The 18,833-nt window shown below is 45.1% G+C and overlaps 1 protein-coding gene and 1 long non-coding RNA gene across 2 annotated transcripts in view; one reads left to right on the top strand and one right to left on the bottom strand.

Moving 5' to 3' along the window:
- Nucleotides 1–426: 426 nt before the first annotated feature.
- LOC104669129 lies at nucleotides 427–14,825 on the bottom strand. The gene is made up of 2 exons (XR_748943.2): nucleotides 12,250–14,825; nucleotides 427–3,613 (listed from the first exon to the last, which is right to left on the bottom strand). It is a non-coding gene; the product is annotated as an uncharacterized LOC104669129 (long non-coding RNA).
- Nucleotides 14,573–18,833, top strand: part of PSMD5 (proteasome 26S subunit, non-ATPase 5) — a 26,432-nt gene continuing 22,171 nt past the window's right edge. Inside the window, exon 1 of the mRNA XM_010372019.2 lies at nucleotides 14,573–15,143. Coding sequence (XP_010370321.1) covers nucleotides 14,971–15,143 — 173 coding nt within the window. The 5' untranslated portion in view covers nucleotides 14,573–14,970. The remainder of the gene's footprint in view (nucleotides 15,144–18,833) is intronic.

Raw genomic sequence — 18,833 nt, 5'->3', positions numbered from 1 at the left:
GGTTCTAGTGCAAGGTCTACAATAAGCAGCTGTATGGACCCTCCTAAGATCAGTGGGCCTCCCAGGCTAGAGAGTGCCTGCTTCTCTGTAGTCTAGTATTTCCAAATTCACAACTAACATTTACCTTTGGAATTTAAGGACAAGGAAGTAGAATGCTCAGAAATCCCCCAAATCGTAAGTTATTCTTAAAATACTTCATTCTTTATACTCTTTTCTTCATTATCATAGGTATCTGGAAACACTGTTTACTAAGTAGACATATTAAGCCTGTTTTTACTTACAAAGAACTGTAGCGTACAGAGAATATTTAAAAGACAGGAAGATGCCAGGCAACATATATTGGATAGCATTCAAATAAATATAACATTTGAATATCCTAGAGCAAGGTAAACAGAATATAGAATCAATCGTGTCCAGACTGTTAACTTATTTTGCTTCCAAAGTTTATTTCTCAGAACACCATTTGTAAGATTTGTATAAAGTATGCTAGGTTGTTTATCAAATCATTTTATTTGCAAGAACTCACCATTAGCAGCTGATATGGCCAGACATACAGACGTAATGACATCACAGCAACCAAAAGTAGGGCTAATTAGATGGTGACTGTTTCTCTCTGCTATACTCCTGTCTCAGTTCTCATAGCCTTCAATTCAGTATGTTAGTATTTGATGAAGTTGGATTCTCTCAAACTAGTAATGTCTCTATAATGGTAAGTGTTAGTATTCACAGAATAATTACAATACTTCTCATTTCCTCAACTGATTTTTCTAGGGTTTATGGATTCAAAAAACATACCTTTCCGAAGAAATACTGGGAGGGAATTCCCACGTGGAAACACTGGTCTGGGTCCTAGCCCTAGCCTCTGCATCATCATTCTGGGATGACGGTTTGTAATAGTGACCAAACCACGTAAGTTGGCAATAAGGCAGACCCTAGAGATCAGTGAACTCCTGCAGATCTGTGGTGAGTAGTAAACAACACATTTATTTTTTTTTTAGACGAAGTGTCGCTCTGTCGCCAGGCTGGAGTGCAGTAGCAAGATCTCGGCTCACTGCAACCTCTGCCTCCTGGGTTCAAGCGATTCTCCTGCCTCAGCCTCCTGAGTAGCTGGGACTAGAGGCATGTGTCACCACACCCAGCTAATTTTTAGTAGAGACGGAGTTTCACCATGTTGGTCAGGATGGTCTCGATCTGTTGACCTCGTGATCCGCCCACCCTGGCCTCCCAAAGTGCTGGGATTACAGGTGTGAGCCATTGTGCCCGGCAAACGATACATTTTTAAGTGCCAGACCAACTTACCACATAGATGTTTTAAAAACTAACAACTTTATTGTTGGCTACAGCAGCTTCTCTGGATCTATGGCCTACAAAGAACTGACTGAACCTCTGAATGAAAGAGTAAGAGCATTAGGTTTAGAATCAGAGTTGGGTTCACATCCTAATTCTGCCATGTACTTTACATGTTACATGTTCTCTGGTCTCAGGTTTCATCTGTAAAGTGAGGAAAACATTGCATTATAAGGGTTAAATAATGTTAAGAACCTATGACAATGCCTGGCAGAAATGGCCCTCTCCCCTCCCATTTCCTATTACAGTCAACCTTGACACCAGGGAAGAGGAAGGCCACCAAAAGCTTTCTGATAACAGCAAACCACCCAATGAAGGCCACAGACAGAAAAATCTCCTTTGGAATTAGTCTCACTTTAAGAATATTCAAGGAAAAAAGTTGAATTTTGCCAATTCCATAAATCACAAGTGACTATGTACTGTAGCGAGAGCTTTAGTTATTTAAATACTTTAAACATCAATTTGCCAAACAGGTGCAAGACATGCCCCTATCCTCAAGCAGCTTACAATCTAGGAATACAAAGCTGACTGTGATGCACAAAGATGGCAGGAATACCACAAAAGAAGAGATTCCTGCCAACCATGGAAGCCAGGCCATACAAAGGAGCAGCAACATTTCATAGGCATTCATGCAGAAAGGCATTCCAGGCAGAGGGGACGGCATGAACATAGCAATAACATCACACAGTATAGTGGAGCCATCCATTTCCCAGCGTGGGAGAGGAGATGCAGGGGATGATGACGGAAAAGGTGAGCTGAAGCAAGGTTATAAAAACCAGAGCTAGAAATTGGAGGCAGCCGCTGGAGGTAGCCAGCAGAATGCACAAAAAGCTTTCCCCACTCAATCCTCTTCCATGCCGTCCTCAATCCACTTTATCCTGGACTTTATCCTGGAAGCAATACAGGCAGTCCATCTTGGGTCCCCAGCACATTTTAGATAGGGTTTACTTTACACAGGTTTGCATATATATCACAACATGATCTGCTGTAAAAAGCAGGGACATCACCATTATCATTCTCTTTGTTCTTCTAAGACAAACCCTCAAAATCTCCATTGGAATCCTCAGGAACTTTCCAAAGGCCCCAGCCTAAAGTCCCTACAAGATCTTTACAAAAGACTCTCAGAGATCGTCTTCCATTTGGTATTTGGGAGCACGAAGATCCAAGAAGTACAGTAGTTATCAGCACTACAGCCTGCACTACCCACTTTCTGGACCTCCATGCAGTTCAGTTTCCTGCAGTAATGTATAAAATGAAAACTGGCTGAGAGAGGTGGTTTACAAACCTTTAACAAAGAACACTTTAAAAAAAAATCCCCATGCAGGCAGTCTCCAAGGTACTACTGTCAACCCCTGGGGCTCTATGAAACAAACCTAAAGACACAGGTCTGTCCGATTCCTGGGGCTATTTCTATGTTCAAGTGAAAAGGTTAGTTTGGTGGGCTCAGAATCTACATCTTCACTGACAAAACATCAGAACGATCTGTTACCTGTCATTCAGGCTAGGGAAGAGCCAAGACTTACTCCCAACCCATGAGGCTGTGCCAAAGTCCTAATATTCCCTGAGTCATACACAGGTTCATGGAGTCCATTCCTAGTCCTACCTCCTCAGAATTCAGGACCAACAAAAGCCTCTTTAGCAAGGAGAAATAATCCTGAAATGCCACCATTAGCAATTTATCCTTTTGATAAAGCACTTGCCAGTCCCCGTAGGAGGAGACATTCATCCCACACTCTTCCAGGTGAACAAGGTCACTAGGGCCACTCTCTATGAGAAGCAGCAAAGCAATTACATCCTAGGCACTTGAGGTAGGCCTACTGACTCAAGATGACAAGTCTCACCATCACTGCCTCTTCCCTTCAGTCACTACATGTAACCATCCTCGTGCCCTCATGCCCCCTTATCCCCCTTAACCATGAAGCACTCAGAGACAAGTTACCCTATGTTCTTGCTTGGCCTGACTGGCCCAGCCTTTTCTTCCAGCTTTAGGAGCCTCAGACCTTCAGCCTCCACAGGCCATTTAGCTCCTCTGTGCCGACAGGAACACGGAATCCAGAGATGCTGGGAGGTAGAAGGTGTCCTCCTCTTCCCCAGAGTGCAGTTGATGAAGGCTGGAGGCAGCCGCTGGAGGTAGCCAGCAGAATGCACAAAAAGCTTTCCCCACTCAATCCTCTTCCATGCTGTCCTCAATCCACTTTAAATACTGCACATCTCCTTGACCCACAGGGAGACTGAAGACCTCTGGGATTTCAAAAGTATGTATAGCCTTTGGAGAGAAAGCAAAGCCCTGTGAGTGACTATGATTAGAATCAACTCATGTGATAAAACCCAACTGGCCAGCCTCATGGGAGGCTCTCTGCAACCTGCCTCACCCCCCCTGTCCAGGTCCACGGCCTGTCACTCTCCAGCCTATGTTTCCCATCTGTCAACAAGTGGCCAGTTAGGCCAGATAGCTTTACAGTCTTACAGACATGGGTTCAAATTCTAAGTTTGCCCCTACTAGCTGTCTGACTATGGACAAGTCACTTAGTTTTCTTCAAATGCTCCTTAAAAAAAAAAAAAAAAAAAGCCCTACATGACTAGACTGCTGAGGATTAATTAACACAAAGTATACAAAGCACCCAGTACACCAGCTGGCACTGTATGTATTCATTAAATGCTAGCTACTCTTTTTATTATTATCCTATGCACATCGCTTCCCAAAACAATCCCCCACCAATATCTCTGTATTCTCTTGCCCACCTAGATTCCACCTGCTCCTGCTGATCAATCAAAAGCCTATTCTTGCTTCAAAAACAAAAACAAACAAACAAAAAACACACAAAAAAAACCTCTCTATCCCTCAAGGTCCAATTCAACCATTGACCTTTTCCAAGGGATCTTCCCTGACAATCCAGGTCTACAGGAATCTCTCCTCCTCTCCTGTTTCTTTCACCTGGCCCTTGTCACACAGTGCAAGTTCTCTTCACTTTCTAGGCTGAAGAAACATGAGGACTTGGACCTCAGTGTCCCATCTGTCAAATGAGGATTATAATCCTCTGCCTCCTTTCTGCTGAATGAGGTATTTTAAACTTCCCATAACATGCTTAATAAATCACAGCACATGTATACATTCACATGTTGCTTCACATGTATGCTTAAACATTCTGTAAGTTGGGTGCCTGAAGATAATGAATTTTGTTAACTTACGTGTTTTTATAAGCGGACATACAGAATTCAAAGACATTTTTAACACATTAGTAATAAGAGCTGAGACTGATAAAGTCTTTCATATATGGATTTCACATTTATTTCCATATGCATAACAACCTATTTGTATAATCCCCATTTTACAGAAGGGGCAACTGAGGTACAGAAAGTATTCATATTTTCCAAGCACTATGGAACAAGTGGCAGGTGGGGAGCCAGGTTTCAAGGTAGGAGGTCCAACTCTCTTAACCCTGAAGCTGTCCCTCACCAGTTAAAATTTTAATTTCTCAACAGTACTGGCTCTACCAATGGTTCCTTACTCTCTCACGTCTGCTGAAGTGGTATCATAAGGGCCCCCTCTATAGCTAGTTTGAGACCCAGATGTAACCATGTATTCACAGAATCCTAGTTCCCTAAGAAGTAAAGAAAAGGTTTCATCATCCATATAGGTGGTTTGCATCTCTGGCCCTATGTTAGAGTCAACCTGAGAAGATTTAGGTGACCACATTAGAGTCATCTAAAAAGAAAGGTGCTTTTTAATACTATACTTGATCCCCGCCCTGGCCAAATTAAGTCGAAATCTGTGAGGTCGGGCCTAAATTGGTAGTTTGAAAAATGTGTCCAAGTGATGCTAATAATAGCAGGCAGTTATGAGAAACACTGGTTTAGACCAGTGCTTCTCAAGCTTTAATGTGCAGAGAAATCACCTGGGGGTCTTGTTAAACTATAATTTGATTCAGTAGGTCTGGGGTGAGCAGGAGATTCTACAGTTCTTGAAAGCTCCCAGGTGATGCCAATTCCAAAAATTCCACTTTGAATGACAGAATGATAAAGGTTTATACTAGAGGTTCTCAAAGTGAAGGTCCACTGACCCCTGGGGATCTCCAGGACTCTAGGGGGTCCTTGGGGCCAAAACTACTTTCATAACAATATTATTTTGTTATTTGTTCTTTTACTATGTTGACATTAGCACTAATGGTTTAAAAGAAAAAAAAACAGGCCAGGTGTGGTGGTTCATGTCTCTAATCCCAGCACTTTAGGAGGCCGTGGCAGGTGGATCACTTGAGCCCAGGAGTTGAAGACCAGCCTGACCAATGTAGCAAAACTCTGTCTTTACCAAAAAATAAAGACAAAAAATAATAATAATAATTAGCCAGGCATGGTGGCGGGCACCTATAATCCCAGCTACTTGGGAGGCTGAGGCAGGAGAATCGCTTTAACTTGGGAGACAGAGGCTGTAATGAGCTGAGATCATGCTGCAGCATTCCAGCCTGGGCAACGGAGCAAGACTCCGTCTCAAAAAAAAAAAAAAAAAAAAAGGTAAAACTGCTGGCACTTCAGCATGAGTTGAGACAGTGACACTAACCTGTACTCATTGTCATTATATTCTTCACTGCCACACAGTTGGATTTCTAAAAAGTCAGTTTCACTTAGCATCTCTGATGAAGTAGGCAAAATTACTACTTTAATTTCAATCCTTGTGTACATGCCTTTTCAATATTCTGTGTGACAAAACACTGGTAGGAAGTACACATAAAGCATTTCTACTACATGCCTAAGTTCACTGCGTGTCTGATTGTTTTAGTACAAGTTAAACTTTTTTTTTCTTTGGTGGAACACCAATTTTACTTTCAAGTCCGAGTAACCATAATTTGTCATTTCTACAAATTATAGTTACTTCAGGCTTGAGTATTAGGTAGGCACTTCCTCAAATATGAATAAATTGAGCCCACCACTCAAATAAAGACAATTGACATCATGTATGGCCAATGATAAAATTGATGTTTTCAAACAAAACTAAATTTTGAAAGACCTGACTTTATCACCATGAGCTTAAAGTGTCCTAGAATTTAAAGATGTTTGAGGAGATCCAGCTGTCTTATTAAGCCAGAATCTGCTAAAATGTAAAATGTCATTCTTCTAAATTTTTTTGTCTTTAGGAACTATTACTTTCCTTAAAAATGCATTATTTATGTTATTATGTAATGGTTTTATCATTTTAAATGAAATAAAAATATTTTTATATTCTGTTTTAGTTTCTAAAATAGTAAACTTTTATATAACCCATAAAGTTCTTTTGGGTCTCAATTTTTAAAAGAGTAAAGGGGTTCTGAGACCAACATTTTGAAGGCCACTGGTTTAAACTATCTTATTCTAGCCCCTCATTATACACATGGAGAATCTGAGGGTCAGAGAGGGATAGGGACTTGCCCAGAGTCACAAAGAAGGTGGCTGGCTGGGATCCAGGTCTCCAGCTTTTCAAGGTCATTCCCTTAGTACCTTGGCTGGTCCTATGGAAAAGGAGTGAGAAGAGATGCCAACCTTAACCTGATGCAGATGGACAGCATGAAGACCCTGGAAGTCTCTGTCTTCATTAACTATAGATGAAAACAAACAAAAACTAAAAAATGCTGCTTTAGGACCTGATCCCCAGTGCTGCCACTGCTCATTCATCTGGTCATTTAGGAGACAGCTTTCCTCTGGGGTCACCAGGCCCTGTCACTAGCTTACAAATGAACCCAGGGCATCTTATGTGGGGAAACACCTCAGTCAGTTATCTCTGCTAACTTTTAATTGGAACCTGGAAAAAGGCCATGGTCTCACTCACTCCCCTATCAAGACCTCCTATGGGCCAGGCTTGGTGGCTCACACCTGTAATCCCAGCACTTTGGGAGGCTGAGGTGGGCGAGTCACCTGAGGTCGGGAGTTCGAGACCAGCCTGACCAACATGGAGAAACCCCATTTCTACTAAAAATACAAAATTAGCTAGGTGTGGTGGTGCATGCCTGTAATCCCAGCTACTTGGGAGGCTGAGGCAGGCGAATCACCTGAACCCGGGAGGTGGAGGTTGCAGTGAGCCGAGATTGCGCCACTGCACTCCAGCCTGGGCAACAAGAGCGGAACTCCGTCTCAAAAAAGAAAAAAAAAAACAGACCCCCCCATGCTCATATCCTCACTCACTAACAGGATGTTAGTGGCTTCTATTTTTCCCTCCCAAAAGTACCTGGAGAAGGGAACAAAACCAAATTATGATGCTCCTAAGAGGAGCTCAGTGAACTGTCAAACCTGGCCCACCTAAGTGACCTACTGAGGAGAAAACTTAAAAATCTTTCCAAGCCTATATACACAAGTCTAGAGTTGACCAAGGCCTCACATGTCATCTGGTCCAATGCATGCATCTCACATTTGCCTGAACACTCCTGGAGGTGGGAGGTTCATCAACTCTTGATGAAGTCCATCTAACTTAAAGGTTTTCACAAGATGCTTTTTCTTATAGTGTGCCAACATCTGCCACCTAGATTTTTCCCCAGCTGGCCTCATCAAGAACCACCCCAGGACAGCCCTGCAGAAACGCCTATGTCTTCTCTGCTTGAGCTCTTCCAATGCTCATCCCTACACACTGGTGCTATTTTGATAACTGACTTTCCAAGGCGAGTGCCGATGAATGAATAAAAAACACAGAAGACTGCAGGGAAGAAGTAAGCCTTACAGTTATGGAAACTTTGAGATGCTGAAAACAAAGTCAGCAATGATGATCAGAAGACAGTATAAGAACGCCATCGGCCGGGCGCGGTGGCTCAAGCCTGTAATCCCAGCACTTTGGGAGGCCGAGACGGGCGGATCACGAGGTCAGGAGATCGAGACCATCCTGGCTAATACGGTGAAACCCTGTCTCTACTTTAAAATACAAAAAACTAGCCGGGTGACGAGGCGGGCGCCTGTAGTCCCAGCTACTCGGGAGGCTGAGGCAGGAGAATGGCGTAAACCTGGGAGGCGGAGCTTGCAGTGAGCTGAGATCCGGCCACTGCACTCCAGCCTGGGTGGCAGAGCAAGACTCCATCTCAAAAAAAAAAAAAAAAAAAAAAAAAACGCCATCAGGGGAAAGGAAAGACATTTACCCTGAGAATATCAACAAGGGCAAATCTAAGATGACCAAGGTCACTGGCCCTTCCTGTGTCACAGGACTGTGGCAAAAGAATACATCACGAGAAAGGATGGGCATATAAAGGAAATAGTAGGATGAAATTCTACTCAATTTCCCAACACTGGTCTCCAGACTGGCTAAATGTGACTCATCTATACAAGTATTTAAAATTCAGAGACCTGGGCCCCCATACTCAGGGGGTTATTGGGTAGATTGAGGCTGGAGTTCTGGGATAGACAGCATATACTTTCACAAAACTACTCAGGGAGACCTACAATCCCCAAAAAGTTAAGGTCGACTGGTTTGTGCCGATTTTTACAGGTGACGAAATAAAGGCCAAAGAAGGGGAGAAATCACCCAAAAGGTGAGCAGCAAAGCTGAGCTAGAACCCTGTGCTTCTGACCTCCCCCTACGGTTCTTTCTGCCCCCCCCCTACGGTTCTTTCTGCCCCCTTCACCACCTCTGGAGTTACTCTGTAGTCACTTCCAACCTTAACACTTCAAGATATTTCCAAGATGAGAAAACAAAGCCCCGCAGATAATTACAGAAAAATGAGATGGTAACTACAATAGACAGAAGAAAATAACCTCTTACGTGATGCCTAGACAAGGATTCACCAGCAGACACCCCTTCCCCTCCTCCATCGAGCCCAGTCACTCCTCCCCAAGTAGCTGGGAGTGACAGTTTCCTGGTAAAATTAGAAAAACATCCCACAGTCTGCAGGACACCAACTGGTGCCTCCAAGGACTAAACAGTTCACTGCCCTTACTGGCTGCCTCCAGCACAGATCCCCAGTAGCATTAAAGCGAAATCTGTCTGCCTTCTCCCTTCCTTCCCTTCCCCTCAGTCCTGAAGCTGGGGGTTTAGGGATGAAGAAGTTCATAGTCTGCTGGCACGAGGCACTCACCAGGAGGCACATGAGGACAGAGGGCCACATGAGGACAGAGGGCCACAGGCAGCTTGGCAGAGGGCATCATGAGCCCAGCCTGTCCAGAGCATCACAGGTAATTTAGCTGCACCATGGCAGTGAATGGCAGCCATGGGCAGAGGTGCTAGTGGGCGGGCACTGAGGGCCTAAACTGACCTCTCTCCCACCACCTGCCTCCTTGTTCCTCCCTGGCCTGGTCTGCCAGGCTTGCCAGAAGGACACCAGGAGAGAGACAGTGGAGGCAGCAGCAAAGAGAGGGAGGAATTTCCACTGGACATCCTTCACCCTTGAAACAATGCAAGCACCACACCAGACCTACAACCCTTGCAAAAATACACTATTTTCACTTTCCATTCAAACAATTTAAAAAAAATCAAAATTTTGGGATGTCCCCAAAGACATAAACTTTTATTAATAACACAAAACCTTCAGAATCCACAGCATACACACACACGTACACAAAATTCTTCCACTTTAAAGAGGCCCAACCCACCAACAAAAACAAACAAGAGAAGCACGCACATGGCTGCCTCTCTGGCCCCTTCCTCCCAGAATCTCCCTTCTAATTCTCCTTGGCTTAGAACACTCTTAATCCCTACTTCTCTCCTTAATGAACTCTTTCCAGGCCATCCAAAAGATACTCCCATAGTTCTCTGCCCATAAAGCACTTTGCATACTCTTTTTTTTTTTTTTTGAGGCAGACTCTCGCTCTGTCGCCCAGGCTGGAGTGCAGTGGCGTGATCTCAGCTCACTGCAACCTCCGCCTCCCGGGTTCGAGCGATTCTCCTGCCTCAACCTCCCAAGTAGCTAGGACTACAGGCACTCGCCACAATGCCTGGTTAATTTTTGTTTTTAGTAGATGGGATTTCACCACATTGGCCAGGCTGGTCTCCAACTCCTGACCTTGTGATCTGCCCACCTCGGCCTCACAAAGTGCTGGGATTACAGGCGTGAGCTACCGTGCCCGGCCTGCACACACTTTTGTGGTAGCATAAACTATGGGGAGCAGTAACAAATAAGAAAAGCAGCAAGCTAATGGCTGACTGTTGCCCTTCTGAATACGGACTCCACTGTTAATCAGAATTTCCAAATTTTTAATCCAGCTTTTTAATGTGAAGTATCCTCATTTTAAAAATGACAATTCTGGGGGTAGGGATACAGAGCAGAGAAGTATAAGTAAACTGCTTAAGAGAATTATGTCTTAGTTGTGGCAAGAGTAACACAAGTGTTTTAAAAATTCAACAAACAGCACACTTTAAGTTGGCAAATTTTATGTAAATAGTATCTTAAAATAGGGAGGGCAAAATGCTGGAAACCAATTCAAAATTGTTTTCAAGTAGGCTGACCAAACAAAACACATCTGTTAATCAAATCTGGCTTGCAGATTGCCAGCTGACAGTCTCTGCATTTATTGTAACCTGTTCACCTATCTGTTTCATTCCCTGGGATTAGAAATTTTTTTTTTTTTTTTTTTTTTTTGAGATGGAGTCTCGCTCTGTCGCCCAGGCTGGAGTGCAGTGGCCCGATCCCAGCTCACTGCAAGCTCCGCCTCCCGGGTTTATGCCATTCTCCTGCCTCAGCCTCCTGAGTAGCTGGAACTACAGGCGCCTGCCACCTCGCCTGGCTAGTTTTTTGTATTTTTTAGTAGAGACGGGGTTTCACTGTGTTAGCCAGGATGGTCTCGACCTCCTGACCTCGTGATCTGCCCGTCTCAGCCTCCCAAAGTGCTGGGGTTACAGGCTTGAGCCACCGCACCCGGCCTTAGAAATTCTTAAAGGCCTAATACACTTCTTAGCAAAGTGTCTGACAAAATCCAATAGTTAATCAGTTGTAGGCCTACTCCTGTCATTTACATTGTTAGTTGTGCAGACTCAAGCGAGTTACTTAATTTTTGTGTGCTTTCAGGGGATTTTTCTCATACAGGAAGGTCTAATATCTCCTTCATAGGTCTGAAGTGAGGATTAACAGAGATTAACGTTAAGAGTGCTTATAAAATGTGGCTGGGCGCAGTGGCTCACACCTGTAATCCCAACACTTTGGGAGGCCGAGGTGGGCAGATCATCTGAGGTCAGGAGTTCGAGACCAGCCCGGCCAACATGGTGAAACCCCATCTCTATTAAAAAGACAAAAATTAGCTGGCGTGGTGGCACACGCCTGTAATCCCAGCTATTCAAGAGGCTGAGGCAGGAGAATCACTTGAACCCGGGAGGTGGAGGTTGCAATGAGCTGAGATTGCTCCATTACACTCCAACCTGGGCGACAGAGCAAGACTCCATCTCAAACAAACAAACAAAAAAAAACCGCTTATAAAATGTAAGGCCATGTCATTCAAGAGCAAGTAGTCTCTTGTCAACTACCAATGTAAACTCTGAAAACCTCCATTTGTGATTGAAGAACTTACTATCTATAGAAGAAATATGGTTAGAGAAAATGAGGCTGGGCCGGGCGCGGTGGCTCAAGCCTGTAATCCCAGCACTTTGGGAGGCTGAGACGGGCGGATCACAAGGTCAGGAGATCGAGACCATCCTGGCTAACACGGTGAAACCCCGTCTCTACTAAAAATACAAAAACTAGCCGGGCGAGGTGGCGGGCGCCTGTAGTCCCAGCTACTCGGAAGGCTGAGGCAGGAGAATGGCGTAAACCCGGGAGGCGGAGCTTGCAGTGAGCTGAGATCCGGCCACTGCACTCCAGTCTGGGTGACAGAGCGAGACTCCGCCTCAAAAAAAAAAAAAAAAAAAAAAAGAGAAAATGAGGCTGAGTGGTCCTAAGGAAACCTTTATATTTTAAGTCACTAAAATCAAGACCATGATTTTTTAGAGCTATTACATTAATAAGAATGGAACTGTTAATGACCATTTACCTCAGATCCTGAGATGATTTCCTGAGCCGATGTCCCCAAGTTTAGCTCAGGACCCTGCAGAGTTTAAGCGCAATGTTTGTTACATGACTAAAATGATAGGGATGTGTGGCTGGTGATGAAAAGGATGATGGTAGTTATGAAAATGATGTTAGCGGAACAAGGGAAGGATGGTCTCTGGAACCTCTTCGTCCTTCAACTCAGGTACCTCTACTCTCTCCAGATTCACTTCGAAGGTTACATTCCAAAGGTTCAATTTCACATGAATGGCTTGGACAGTTTCTTCAGACATATCAAGACTCTTGAGTGCCATGCCAGAGGGTCCAGGCTTTTCTTCTGGCAGTTTATCATCCTCCATCTTGTCCTGCTCCCTGTCGGATCCTGATTCAGAGTCAGATTTCCCCTCAGACTCAGATTCTGTATCCATCACCTTCACCTAAATGACATCCTCTTCTTCATGTCTTCTTTCTCGTTCTTCAAGTCCTTTGCTTTATTTGAAGGTTCTTCTGCATCTCTTTATAGGTATAAGCAACTTATTGAAATCTTTTTTAAAAGCCAAGCTTTAATCCAGGAAAGGATCCATATCAATTTCAGCATCAGTGAGGCCTGAGGTCTAGCATCAGACAGCATTCAATTTCCTCTGTAAAGACTTCTTCCTATGGACATAGACTCTCAGTTATGACTAAAGATTGAAACTTGAGTAGCTCACTAATTTCACTTTCCCTGTATCAATGAATCTTAAACCCACCTGTTTTGCAGACACTAAGATTTTTTTAACTTCTTCATTAGCTCTAGGGAAAATGCATCATCATTCACACATCCTCCCACAGTTTCCAGCAAGCTTAAGAGTGGCTGATTTTATATCACAAATCACGTCTTTTATCACTACCAAAGAATCAGCAATATTGTACTGTTGCCATGTTTCTTTCAGAGTAAGGCGAGGGTTTTTTTCAATACAGTCAGCAAAGTGGTCAAACATATGTTTGATGCAATACCTCCCAAATGCTTCCATTATACCCTAACCCAAGGGCTGAAGAAAGCTACGGCCTTCCTGAGGGAGAAACACAATCAACATTAGAATGAACAAAGAATAATGAATCTGGGTGATTGGGACCTCCGTCCACAATTAGCAACATTCTGATTTCTGGATTTTTCTGTTAAATGACTTCCGACTTGATGGATAAAAAAATAAAAAAACCAATCCATAAAGTGGCAGTGGTAATTCTGGGTGTGTTCACAAGAAAACAGGAAGACATTTATCTCTTTCTGAAAGACAAGTGGGGGATTAGAGTCTTTGTAAAGCAGCAGTGGTTTTATCATTTTGTCACCTGAGGCACTGCCACAAAAAAAATGAGGGAAATCCTGTCCTTAGCTTCCTCTAAGCTTTCCAGAGTTTTGTCTTTTGCCCCAAAAGTAGGAAGGCATGCACAGAAAAGATGGGTCGTCTCCTTGGCGTTGAAGACATGTTGATGTACATAGCCTCTCTCCCGTTGCTTGGAATACTCGGTGCCCACTCAGCATTTAAGGGTCCTTCCTCCCCCATCAACCTGGTACGTTGCAAAACAGCAGCGATTTTTAAAGTTCTCAAACCATCCCTTGCTCCCATGATACTTATTTGGGTTGTCCTCCCCAGATGTTTCCTACTGGTTCCCTGTGGATGTATTAGGCCTGGTTGTAGATGGCCTTCCCAGTCAGATGTCGCCCTCTATCATCTGGTCCTCCACCTAAAAGGTTAACTGGATTTCCACCTTCACGATGTTTATATTACCGGGAGTATACAGCAGCTTGGAGCATATGGGCGAGCAACTCTCCACACTGGTTTTTCTTGGTTTTCGGGGGGGTGGGGGGGACGCCAAGGTGGGGGGTAAGCAGGGTCTTGCTGTCACCCAGGCTGGAGTGCAGTGGTATAATCACAGCTCACTGCAGCCTCGACCTCCCAGGCTTAGGTGAGCCTCCCGCTTCAGCCTCCCGAGTAGCTGGGACAACAGGTGCGTGCTACCACACCGCACTAATTTTTTTCCTTTTGATAGAGGCTGGGTTCTCACTATGTTGTCCAGGCTAGTTTCGAACTCCTGGGCTCAAGCGATCCTCCCGCCGCGGCCTCCCAAAGCGCTGGGATTACAGGCACGGCCACCGCGCCCACAGCTGCTTCTCCTTGGTGGACTGATCAACACCAACGAGGCGGCGCACGTCCCTATTACTTACGCCTTCCTCCGGCTCCTGGAGAATATTCATCCAGTCTTCCTGGAGGCACGACGCTCCGCCTCCTCTTGACAGGTGTCTGGCCCAGGATCAAGATTCCCCTCCAGGCCTCCGCTCCGCCTGGGGCGGCCTCCCTAACGGCTGCGGTCGCCGCCGCCTAGAGCCTGGTTTTGGAGCCGCGAAGCAGCCCACGAGGCTGTTTAAATTCCCGTAAGTCTCCATCCTCGCCGCTCCGCTGGCCGGGAATTTGGCAAGTCTCTGCCCTACGCGATAAACACGTAAGCCAACTGGAAAACTGGCCTACGCAATGTCCTGAGCAGCGCCCTAGATGACGCCAGACAGAGGGAGCCGCAGCCACTGGCTACAGTTGACACGGCCCTAACGGACACTTCTCGCGAGGCTTGGCAGCCTCATAGCAATCTCAGGGACAAGGAGGCTGTGATCAGCAGATCTCGCGACGTTCAGGGAAGCGCCCCGGGAACCGGGCCGCTGGGCCAGCCCCTGCGTTGGGGGGGGGGCAAGATGGCGGCTCAGGCCTTGGCGTTGCTGAGGGAGGTAGCGAGGCTGGAAGCGCCGCTGGAGGAGCTACGCGCTCTTCACTCAGTGTTGCAGGCAGTGCCGCTCAACGAGCTTCGCGAGCAAGCGGCGGAGCTGCGCCTCGGCCCACTCTTCTCCCTGCTTAATGAGAACCATAGGTGAGAGGACCCCGGGACCTTGAGCCGAGGAGAGGGGCACCCCTAAATATGGACACGAGAGTGGTTGAGGGCAAGAACAACGCTTTTCCCAGTCACAGGGGAGGTGGAAAGTAGCCGAAATTTGCAGAGAGGGGAGGATCCCAGGTTCAGAGGGCAGGAGACGGGATTCAGGTTCAGCCTCTGAGAGTGCCCCAGAGTGTTTTCTCCCGTCGCCTGGCCTCGCTGCCTCTGAGCAGTGAGGCACTGCCTTCTCCTTCAGATAGAATTTAAAGGAGAAAAGCAAAGCTGTCCACTTACGAGGAGCATTCCACATCTCTTTGTACAGGTTCTTGATTTGTTTCCTCTTCTAAAAGGATCCTGTCCTGGCAATGTGGCAAGAATCATCAGCATTTTAAATTCACATGCCTTTTCATCCATTCATTCTTGTTACAAAAATTTAATGCAAGCGTACGCGCACAGAATGTGCAGTTATTTTGTTCTTTCGAACCCAAGGCTGGAATCGCCCCAAAAACAGCGGCAAGGGAGTTCCCACAAGGGAGTGCTTCAAACCTTCCCGAGATGTGGCTGGTTGGGATGCCAGAAAAAGAAGCACTGAATGCCAAGGCGATCAGTCCAAAAGCGTTTAGGGGGAAACTACAGAGGGCTGCAGAAATTGTCAAGACGGACACCGGGAGAAAAGAGGTGTTCCTGGGTTTGTCCGCAGCGAGGGGGTCGGGGTATGGAGTTTAGATGAGAGTTTAAAGGAATTTGGCTTGGGATTGAGGCCAGTTTCTTCCAGTGTTTTGGGCAACAGCCTAGGTACCTTTATCAGGCCTGGGAATGTTCAAGGCCCCGGGTTTATGGTCAAGCCTGCTAGGGAAACCTGCTGCTGCCTAGGTCAGAGAGCAATCAAGGCACTCTGATTTTCCATCAGCACACAGAAAGAAAGGGGGCGACTGGAGGACCCTACAGTATTATATGCAAGAATATTTGTAACATATCGTGTGTGACACCAAAAGACTAGAAACAATCTAAATATCCGTTAACAGGGGATTCCAAATTATGCGCTATTACTCTGTAACACTATGCAGTTATTTAAGACATTGAAGTAGATGTATATATGTATGTGGATATGGAACGATCTCTGTGTTGTTGAATGAAAAAGAAAATTGCAGGGTTTATGAATCTATAATTTTAACCTGTAATTTTTAAAAAGGATTACAATCCTCCCAACCCCCACAGGCTTGTATAACTTGTATAACATTGCAAATACCTGCAAAGGCACACCAGAAACTATTATTAGGGAAGTGGGTCTGAAAAAAGTAGGACAACTTTTACTTTTTATTTTTTACACATCCATAGTGTTTGATTTAAAACACTTTTAGGCTGGGCGCGGTGGCTCACGCCTGTAATCCCAACACTTTGGGAGGCTGAGGCATACGGATCACCAGGTCAAGAGATCGAGACCATCCTGGCCAACATGGTGAAACCCTGTCTCTACTAAAAATACAAAAATAGGCTGGGCACTGTGACTCATGCCTGTAATCCCAGCACTTTGGGAGGCTGAGGTGGGTGGATCACAAGGTCAGGAGTTCGAGACTAATCTGGCCAACATAGTGAAACCCCATCTCTACTAAAAATACAAAAATTAGCCGGGCATGGCTAATCCCAGCTACTCGGGAGGCTGAGGCAGGAGAATCGCTTGAACCCGGGAGGCAGAGGTTGCAGTGAGCCGAGATCACGCCACTGCACTCCAGCCTGGCGACAGAATGGGACTCTTGTCTCAAAAATAATAAAAATAAAAACAAAAACACTTTGTAGACCAGGAGCAGTGGCTCACTTGTGTAATCCTAACACTTTGGGAGGCTGAGGCAGGTGGATCACTTGAGCCCAGGAGTTCGAGAACAGCCTGAGCAACATGGTGAAACCACCTTAGGGTGAAAGGTAGGACTTGCTAGCACAATGCTGCTCTTTATGCACTAAAAAGGTTTATGGAGATGTTTACATATGCATATCAAGGCACAGCACTTTTCCTTAAACTTATGTCACAGAGATCTTTATTCATATGTCTTACTGCTGACCTTCTCCCTATGATGATCCTATTATGCTGCCACTTCCCTTTTTCTAAGATGGTAAAGATAATGATCAATAAATACTGAGGGAAGTATAAGATTCCTTAGTATAAGATACTAAGATTCCTTCCTTTTCTGTAAGTGTTCTTCATTCATGAAGTCTGTTAGTTAACATTATTTGGGCCGGCCTATGAAATATCTCTTATTTGTCTCCTCTTTAAGTCAAGCCCTCATTTTTTCCCTCTTGGTAGGTCTGTAGTGTTAGTCTGACCTCTCATTACCTCTGAAATTCCTTTTCTAGCAAGTCCTTCCCACCCTGTAACCCCAGTGAGCATACATCTCAAGTCAGTTGGTGCTAATCTTTTCCATGGTTTCCTGAAGGGGTGGCCTGCCCCTCCACACCTGTGGGTGGGCATTTCTCGTTAGGTGGAACGAGAGACTTGAGAAAAGAAATGAGACACAAAGTATAGAGAAAGAAGAAGTGGGCCCGGGGGACCGGCGTTCAGCATACAGAGGACCCACACCCGCACCAGTCTCTGAGTTCCCTCAGTATTTATTGATCATTATCTTTACCATCTTAGAAAAAGGGAAGTGGCAGCATAATAGGATCATCATAGGGAGAAGGTCAGCAGTAAGACATATGAATAAAGATCTCTGTGACATAAGTTTAAGGAAAAGTGCTGTGCCTTGATATGCATATGTAAACATCTCCATAAACCTTTTTAGTGCATAAAGAGCAGCATTGTGCTAGCAAGTCCTACCTTTCGCCCTAAGGTGGTTTTCACCTTTCTCAGTAAACAGAACATACAATCGGATTTTGCCCTGAGATGTTCCATTGCCCAGGGACGGGCAGGAGACAGATGCTTTTCTCTATCTCAATTGCCAAGAGGCCTTCTTTCCTCTTATACTAGTCCTCCTCAGCACAGACCCTTCATGGTTGTCAGGCTGGGGGACGATTAGGTGTTTCCCTTCCCACGAGGCCATATTTCAGACTATCACATGGGGAAAAACCTTGGACAATACCTAGATTTCCTAGGCAGAGGTCCCTGTGACCTTTGGCAGTGTACGTGTCCCTGGGTACTTGAGATTAAGAGAATGGTGATGACTTTTCACAAGCATACTGCCTTCAGGCACTTGTTTAGCAAAGCACACCCTGTACAGCCCAAAATCCTTTAAACCTTGAGTCACCACAGCGCTTGTCTCTTGCAAGGACAAGGTTGGGGGTAGGGTCACAGATTAACAGCCACTCAAATACAGTACTTCTTTCTATATAGACAAAGTAACAGTCTAATCTTTCTTTTCCCCACAGTTTCCCATTTTCTATAGTGAGTTTTTAGAATGCCATTTGGGCCCTTTACTGTATATTTCCATCCTATTTTTCCAACCTCACCTTTTTCCTCCACTCCACTTTTTTTCATCTGCTCCAGCTACCATGTGGCACCCTTATTTTTCCTTAAGCCTGACTTGCACTTTCTTAACTTTACTCATACCAGCCCTTCTAACTGAAATACTTTGCTGTCTGTCCATATTCTGTCCATCCTTTTAGGCCCACTAAAGGGCCATCCCCTCCAAAATATTTTTTCAATTATTCCAGTTGCAAATGACTGCTCTTCAGATCTGCTAAAGGACATTATTGTTA

Source organism: Rhinopithecus roxellana, chromosome 16 (genome assembly GCF_007565055.1).
Source record: "Rhinopithecus roxellana isolate Shanxi Qingling chromosome 16, ASM756505v1, whole genome shotgun sequence".
In the NCBI taxonomy this organism is placed as follows: domain Eukaryota; kingdom Metazoa; phylum Chordata; class Mammalia; order Primates; family Cercopithecidae; genus Rhinopithecus; species Rhinopithecus roxellana.
The sequence above is the reverse complement of the archived record's forward strand: the minus strand, read 5'-3'. Positions and strand labels throughout refer to the sequence as shown.